This window comes from Pyrus communis, chromosome 2 (genome assembly GCF_041283825.1).
Source record: "Pyrus communis isolate YQ-2024b chromosome 2, ASM4128382v1, whole genome shotgun sequence".
NCBI lineage: Eukaryota > Viridiplantae > Streptophyta > Magnoliopsida > Rosales > Rosaceae > Pyrus > Pyrus communis.
Genome location: NC_142566.1, coordinates 6,493,051 through 6,502,089, shown reverse-complemented (window position 1 = coordinate 6,502,089; position 9,039 = coordinate 6,493,051). Strand labels below are relative to the sequence as shown.

General features: G+C 37.2%; 1 protein-coding gene across 1 annotated transcript; it reads right to left on the bottom strand.

Moving 5' to 3' along the window:
• Positions 1–3,025: 3,025 nt before the first annotated feature.
• LOC137747116 (chromo domain protein LHP1) lies at positions 3,026–7,535 on the bottom strand. The gene is made up of 6 exons (XM_068487126.2): positions 7,009–7,535; positions 6,743–6,768; positions 6,315–6,401; positions 5,242–6,033; positions 3,503–3,563; positions 3,026–3,370 (listed from the first exon to the last, which is right to left on the bottom strand). The coding sequence occupies exons 1-6, from the start codon at positions 7,363–7,365 to the stop codon at positions 3,323–3,325; spliced, it is 1,371 nt and encodes a 456-aa protein (XP_068343227.2). The 5' UTR covers positions 7,366–7,535; the 3' UTR covers positions 3,026–3,322.
• Between the last annotated feature and the right edge of the window lie 1,504 nt (positions 7,536–9,039).

Genomic DNA, 9,039 nt, shown 5'->3' with positions numbered 1-9,039 from the left:
TAAAAAAAAAATTCCAAATTAATTCCTCTATCTAGACCCGTATTTCATGGCTACAAGGCCTTGCCAAATTCTGTCACATCCCGGCCCAGGGTGGATCACTTCCCGAGCCCACTCCACCACCGTAGCACGATATTGTCCGCTTTGGGCTTACCATTCCCTCACGGTTTTGTTTTTGGGAACTCACAAGTAACTTTCCAGTGGGTCACCCATCATGGGATTGCTCTAGCCCCCTTCTCGCTTAACTTCGGAGTTTCGATGGAACTCGAAGCCAGTGAGATCTCAAAAGGCCTCGTGCTAGGTAGAGATGGGAATATACATATAAGGATCACTCCCCTAGGCGATGTGGGATGTTACAATTCACCCCCCTTCGAGGCCCGACGTCCTCGTCGGCACACACGCGGCCAGGGTTAGGCTCTGATACCAAATTGTCACATCCCGACCCGGGGCGGATCACTTCCCGAGCCCACTCCACCACCGTAGCACGATATTGTCCGCTTTGGGCTTACCATTCCCTCACAGTTTTGTTTTTGGGAACTCACGAGTAACTTCCCAGTGGGTCACCCATCATGGGATTGCTCTAGCCCCCTTCTCGCTTAACTTCGGAGTTCCGATGGAACTCGAAGCCAGTGAGCTCCCAAAGGCCTCGTGCTAGGTAGAGATGGGAATATACATATAAGAATCACTCCCCTGGGCGATGTGGGATGTTACAAATTCAATATACGTGATCAATTAAAACAAAATTACAAGAACTTTCCATACTAGCTTAGAAGGGGTATATTAGGGATCCAAAAAATATAAAAACGGACATACAAACTTAATTTGGTAAGTTGCTTGGTTGGATCCTAATCATTGGGTTTTATTCGAATAAATATTTTATGATGGGCTAGAGGCTAGAAAAAATGAGTTTGGTGGGGGAAAGTTAAATTTTCAGTAATTTAAATGTTAAATACTTATCTACTAGTGTTTAATAAGGTACTTATAATTACTTTATTCTAAATCATTGGATCCAACGATTGATAAAACAAAAACTCAAAAGAATGCAAGTAGTAAACATTACTATTCCAAGTTCCGATATAACTCGAGAGAGGGCAAGTGGTGGATTGCCTAAGTGAATAAAGTCTGCCTCTTTAATCTACTACGTCCCAAGTTCAAACACTCTCAAGTCCTCTTAGTCTAACTTAAAATAGTAATATCGCTTGTAATATAAGAGATAAAGACAGGCAGAGAAAGATGTGTGAATGTGCTACCAAAAGCATATGCAATGAGCTTTATCATACAACACAAGCAAAGCTGTTGCTGGTCTCACACCAGATGAAATAGAACAAGGAAGAGTACAAGTAGAAGAAACGATCCCACTCCGAACCCGAGCCCGTCACCACCGTGTTCCGAGGTACTCGTGTGATGAACCTCGGGGGATGACATCTGAAACGATGGAAAAAATGAAGCAAGAACGTGCACAACCAGTAAAACTAAGAGAAGAAGAAGCATCACAAAAGCAAAGGTGGTTCTCCGCTCTGTCTCTGCACCTATTTGGAACACAGACACTGAGATTTCCAGGAGGGATATTATGGTAGGTCTGCAGACGATCAAACCCAATGCACCCACCAATAGAGAAGGTACAAGTGGCGACGGTCCTCTGCTCCTCATTGCAAAGCTCAGTTGGCAGTTGCTCTATCTCTAGCTTCTAGCGGGTGCAGAAAGCACTTTCCGGTGGGTGCAGAAAGCAAAAAACTAAGTTACTCAGAGCAAAGGAGGGGAGTGATTTATAAGAGGGGAAAGGGTTGTTTGTTAGTAGCAGTTGGAGATAACTTCTAAATACGATCATTCTTTCTTTTTGGTTGCACGTTTGATGGTTGTTGAGCGATGCCAACGTCTCTACAGGAATCCTTATTCTTCTATTATTGTAATTTTCTCACGAGAGATTTTTTAGTTTGGCTATCAACTCGTCAGTTAATCTTACTAATTTTTTCATGTTACAATACTGTTTATTAACATTATACCTGAAGGCTATTAAATATTAACCAACACATCCACTTATATTATAAAATATATATTAATAACGCAATGCGACTATATGACTGCCGAGCCTAAAAGGGTTTTTTTTAAGTAAATGATATAGCAAGTCTAGGCAGCCAACCACGGGCATTTTCTGCATGACCATTTCTTCTTCTTTTTTTTTTGAAAAGCGACCATTTCTTCTTTAGGAAACAGCTTCTTATTATATTTTCTTTTTTCGATGCCTTCAAGAAAGGGTGTTTTCATGAAATAGACGATGACAGCACCAACGAGAAATTCAAGATTCATGCAACTGAAATCTTGAAACGGATAAATAGAGGAAATTGTAAAAATAATCTCTTACTTTAATTCAAATGGAATAACAGTTATTTAAAGAGGTAATTGTAACAATAATCTTTTACTTTAATCCAAATGGAGTAACGGTTATTTAATTAAAAATTTATGATTATCAGTTCCTTAACTCATCAAAACGTGCAGTTATGATCATTTTCATCAATTCTTTTAGAACTTTCATCAACGCTGTTAGAACTTTTGTCAAAATAAGTCACGTGACATACACGTGAGGCTGAAACAAGTGAAAAATACAGAAAATCAAATGAGAAAAATTATAATAATAGTCACTCAACTTTAACGCAATTAGAGCAATAGTTCCTTAACCTTAACCCAATTGTCGCAATGATCCTTCCAATATAACATTTTGTCAAAATCCTAACGGAGTTGATGAAAGGGAACATAGTTGCACCGTTTAATGAGTTTAGGAGCCAATGATGAATTAGTTATGGATTTTTAGTTGAGAAACCATTACTCCAATTGGATTAAAACTATGGAATCATTGCTACAATTTTTTCGGATAAATATTTCTGAGATTTTTTTAGTATAGATTTTATCAGTTAAATCTTCAGGGAAAAGTATACGATGATCAATATCTAATGGTTAAGGATTTCGGAGAACAGAAACTCCGGAGCACCATATTAGTTCAAATCATCACATAATTCAACAGCGAAAAAGCGAGCGAGAAAGATCCAGATACTATTGACCAATAAAATAAAATAAAGCGGATCCAGGTACAACAAATCTCACTTTACCTAATACAGTAAATACTGTGGTCAATGAAGGAGAGAGACAAGAGAGCAACAAGCCCATCAGCTACTGGTATATTGACTGAGTTCACCAAACTCAACTACATTTGTTAACCTGCACTTTCATCCAAACTCCGACAAGTCCGAATTTCCGACGCTGTGTACATCTGACAACAAAGATGATGCAGATCTAGCTATCATGTTGCATCCTCCATTTACACCTTGAATTAAAATGTAGGACTGTATCGGAGATGTTGCTCGTAAAAATCGATCAACTGGAAAAGAAGAGAGAGATTAGCAGAAGTACAAATGATGATATCAAAGACGAGTCAATAATCGTTAGCTACTTAAAGCCACTGAAATGTTGTCAAGATAGAATGTTATCATTTTGAGCAATAATCACTTACCAGAAGCGGATGATTAACCTTGAGAGACTTGTTGTCCACTATCACTTCAGATCCGTCGGACCTTTAACAAGGCAAACCACGAATAAAAATGTTATAAAGCATGTGAAGAGAACCATGTGATCCAGACTTAGGCCGGATCTGTAGCAATTGAAGAGCAGAATTAATTACAACTTCCTATATTTAGAGAATATATGTTCATCCATCGAGAAGAATCTAGACTTTCCACATTACATCTACATAAAATTACAATTAAACGTCATCAGGTCTTGGGTTCGACTGGTGCAGGACCAGATAATTCTTGCTAGAGAAAAACCCCAACAGGTATGTTGTCCATCTTAGCATGCCAAAACTTTTACATCAATTCGTTCAGGAAGCTCATATCTACCTTACAGAAATGCAGATCCATGTGATCCGAAAATGGGAACAAAACATGGTAGTCGCTAATCACTATGCATTGAAGCGCAAGAAGGTGAGATTTATCATGAACCATAGAAATCAATAACTAGAATTTGGAACTTGACAAGGCAGTTCAAGTAGAAGCTTTTCTATTGTAGCCTCCTTTCATCTCAAAATGTCCTAATTTATAAAGGACTACTCCTAAGCACTAAAAATAAAAGGTAAGCGAGCAAAAAGGAATTTTTAGATCACCCAAGTTAATGTCAGAATTGTAATGTACCACATTTGGATAAGAGAGACCCCAAATTAAAATTATCTAGGGAGGTACTTTAGTAATGTTAAAGAAAGCAATACATTACTGAAAAGTCCATAATCAGTTCTCAGAGGATTTAACTTTCAAGCCAACCAATTTCTCCAACAAGGGTCATAAAAAGATCGCCTAACCCATAAAATTACTCGTAGGCTTAGGCAGTTAATGCACCAACATGTCTAAACATAAAAATCACACAGATACTCAACTATTGTACTTCGCACAAGTTATCACAAGGAGACTAGGAAACAAGTCATCTTTTCCTGCATTTTAGTCTTAAGGATGCAACTTTAACCATACACATGTAAAACAAATTGTCTTAAAACCATAAGATCAACCAACATTTGAAGAAATCTCAAAGTTATAGCTTGACATAAATATTTTGCCCATGCAATGACTATTGAACTGCTCAGACTACGAAGCCATCAGAGATGCAGCTACACTGATGCCATGTATCACTGCTCCTAAGCAAATATGCTACTCGAGAACTTTTATTAAGAAAACTAGAAAACATTCTAACTTCAACTACAAAGGGGGTGATACCAGTCAAGGGATTCTTATGCACAGCATTCCTCTATCTAAGATATTTGAGATACTGTATTCGGGCATGCACTTTCAAGCCATATAAATGTATGAAAAGAAAAAAAAATTATTTATAGATGATAGCCACAAAACTGTATGACTACACCAGAATCGTTCTTTTAACCGAATGCATGGCATCTTTAGATGAATCATATCGGAGGGAAGAAAATAGTTACTGAAATTCCAGTAGTACCTAACTAACTAACTAACATGTAGCATCGTTAGGAATAACCCAGTCAAATATTTATTATTAAGGATAGCGATCTACCTCTGATGGAGCATGCATTTTCCTTTCATGAAACAGAAGGGGGGGGGGAAAAGGAACTAATGGAGTATGTATCTTTTACTTAACCTATTCAATAAACATACTATTCATAAATCTGGTCAGAATATATTCTTAAATTCATTTTCAGCAACGGAAAAGATTTGTAAATTGAAGTTTAAGACAAACCTCATTGCCTTAAAGGTGACTAACACATCCTGGACGTCGTTTGACACTGAAGTTGAGTATCCTATTGGCTTTATTATCTTGGTGATACGTATTGCATTTCTGGATTCATCAATCTTATTCCTGCGACTTGAATTTCCCCCAGCATAATCAAGATTTTCTGCCCCCGATTGACTACCTCTACCACCATATCTAACACTGACTCTGGTTGTTGCATTTGGTGTAGCACCCAGTTCGGACACTTGTGACTCTTGTTTAAACCTCTTCACAGAACTGGACTTCCTTCTCTTAGCTCCAGTGCTGCGATTGCTCTGTACTGGTTCTGCACAATCAACCTTGGAAAGACCATCTGTAGGGCCATTAACTTCTGGAGCCTTTGCTTCTTGGAAAGGTACAGAAACTTTATCCCAATTGACAACATTAGTAAACGTTGTTGCTCTGAGCTCACTAAGCTTTGGATCATCCTCATTTTCCTCTCTCCTTCCACCATTTTGTTGAGAAGTATTTGAACAGCCATTCTCAGCATTAACTTTCTTGGTTGCTTCAATATTGTTGACATGCCCATCATTCTCTCCGTCACGAGCTAAAACCACTGGCTGTTGAGGGGGAGAAAGACCAACAAGTTTCGAGCAGTTGAGAGAAGTGGAGGACAGAGCTTTATCCACGATGCCGATTTCCACATCTGTCATATTGTAGATAGGAATAGGATCACTAGAACGCTGCTGCCTCTTCTTGGGTTGAGAAAGTGGAGTCCCTTGCTTTCTCTTGCGCTTCCGATGCCTTCCAGTTCGCAAGCTTTATAAACGACATAAGAAAAACTTATATTAAAGGATTAGTTTATGTGATATTTGTAAACTTTGTAGCAGACATAAGAATAACTACATAAAAATATAAAGTTTTTTATTTTTGAGAAAAAACTACTAGCAAAAAATGAACCCAATCAACTCAATCTTAAACGATTTAGTTTCTACGATTTTTATAAACTTAAACACAGTCAAAAGTTATGGTCCTTTCGCCCAAGTTTTCTGAAACAAAATGAATAACTATGGGAAGATAGAAAACCAAACAAAATATACCTTTCTTCAAAGGCCTCAACAACATCAGCAATTGACTGGAGATTATCTAAGGGTTCCCATGTATTGGCAGTCTCTGGCCAACCGCGCCTGTATAAGCAAATAGCAAATAAATACACCAAATCAATTAACAGGTGAAGCAGATTATATGGAGACACTTTTATCAAATTTCAAGTTTGGGATTTTAGAAAACATAAGTGTTTGCGGGTTTATTTACATATTACTATATAGGATTGGTTTATTGGTCTAAGAATGTCTACTATATACAGATAGGCCTTAAATTTCTCCCCTCCTCCTTCCGCTGCCCTATCTATTTTCCATCTTCAGCACCAACAGGACTTCGATTTGATTCAATGTAACTAAGCAGTGTACGTGCGAGTAAATTAAGTTAAACAGCGACAACAAAAAAGGATAAGAAAGAGGTTACGCACCATTTGATGAGGTACTGGAGCTCACCCTATATCGTTGGTTTTGCAACATACACAAATGAAAACACAAAGCACTCAGTAGTAAGTTTAATTTAAGTAAGCAAACATATACACCCATCATTTCTTACCAAAACTCAAATTTAAACAGCAAAAATAAAAATTACCCAATTCATTTCTCACAGGCAACGTTCAAATGGTAACAAATTAGCACCCAAAAAAATTGAGTACATAAATGTAAAAACAAAAAATTTGGGGGCAGAGAGTAGTACCTTTCGAACCCTTTTCCGGCGAATCGCTTCGATTTCGTAGAAGCCGTCATCAAGCTTGTTACGCTCTCTATTTTCGTCATCAGCGCCAGCCTCACCGTCCCCGTCGCCACCTCCCTCATCGTCAGCGTCCTCTTCAGCTTCGCCGTCGCCGTCGCCATCGCCATCTTCTTGGGTAGCTTGAGGTTCCTCCTGATGCTCTTGCTCTTGAGCGGCGGCAGAAGCTTGCTGTTGGTGAAGAGCAAAAGAGGCGTCGGGGTGGTCGTTGCCGGCGTCCCGAACAAGAACAGCACCGGCAGCAGGCATTGCCTCCTTCCAATTGTTGTCCCAAATCTCCCTTCTTCCTACCTTGGTTCTCATTTGTGCTACTATCTCTCTCTCTTGTTTCTCTCTCTAGAGTGTCCAGCCCCAATTCCCCCCAAATACGTAAACCTGACTCCCACTTCCTTTTCAAGCGTTTTTCCTACCCTTATTTCTCTCTCCTCTTCTCTCTCTTGTCCGCCTCTATCTTTCTTATCAATTTCAATTTCTACGATTTAATGCTAAATTTGTTGAGAATTGTTATTAATACTTTAAAAATTTTATTTTACATTTTAAATTTTTTATATTTGAAAAGAAAAATACACTTGTAAAAATAGTAGAATGAGATTTTTAGAATACTAATAACACTTCCCAATCTGGTAATTAAAATTCTATTATTGTGTAACGTGTCAATGTCTGATTGCTTCAAATTTGAATTGTTTTTCAATTTATTTTGTTATTAATATGGGACGTGTTAAAATATGGACGGACTCGTAATTCGATAAACATATTTCTTAAATAAATTTGGTGACTTAATATTACTTTTTTTTTAGTTATGTTAGGTAAATTAAATTTGTTAATAAAATTTGTAAATTAAATAATATGTCACAAATAAAAAAAACACATCAATCAATTTTTAAGTAATAATTCAATTATTAACTTTCATGTTATTTAGTTTACATAGTTAATCTCCTAACATTACCCCTTTTTGTGAAAAAATAAAATTACACTATCACATTGAATTCCATACCATAGTTGGTATTTGACATTTGCTCAATTCGAAAAAAATAATGTTTACTTCTCAACTATATTTTAAAATTTCTTTTCTAGAACAAAACTATATTGCCACATTGAATTCCGTACCATAAGTGGTATTCTGATGCAATAATGTATGTACATCATGTGTTATAAGAGTTGAGGGAAAGGTTAGGTTATTAAGCCTTTTTTATTCAGTATTTTAGAGATGCTTAATGATGGCGTGTATAGTGATAGGAGTTGACAATTATACTATTGCCCATAAGGCCAAAGTTCGACTACGGAGTTGTTCAATACAGCTTTTAAGAGTTGAATTTGGATTCTATTAAAGTTTTAGGCACTTAAGGTGTTCGGTACGTAAAACTCCAAAATCAAGTTTGGCCAAAATCTAAAATCCCAAGGATTTTTTAGTGGAAAATGGCTTAAATTGGAAATCCACTTAGTTCTTTGATGAAAGTTTCACTATGCCAAAAATACCATCTTCAATCTAAAGTAACGGTTTAGTGGTGACGCTTGTTGAGTCCATAAGACCAAAGTTCGACAATATATCGCCTATTATATTCCCTTTATTTAAAAAAAAAATTAATAATTTATGAAATAGTGTTAAACTCCACATTATATATGCTAAAACTCAATTTCCGTCCAACACTGTTTATCTACAGTGTGAGGGCGGAAATGTCCTCGGCTTCTTTGGTTTTTGGCATCGTTTTCCCCCTTTTCTACATTGAAATCTCGACTGTGCCCATGCTGGGTAGGTGTTTGCGAGTGGCCGAATTGCCCTTTTTTTTTTTTTTGCTTGTTTTTTGTCTTTGCTGCAGGGAAAAGGTCGGGATTGTCCATGCCAAGTGTCGATCATCGTTGGTTGCTTTTTTGGGGCTGTGTTGTATTATTTTGGATAAAGTACAAAAAATTACATCAATTATTGGTGTCACAACACTTTCATATCTTATCTTTTAAAATTGACAATGTCATAACTCA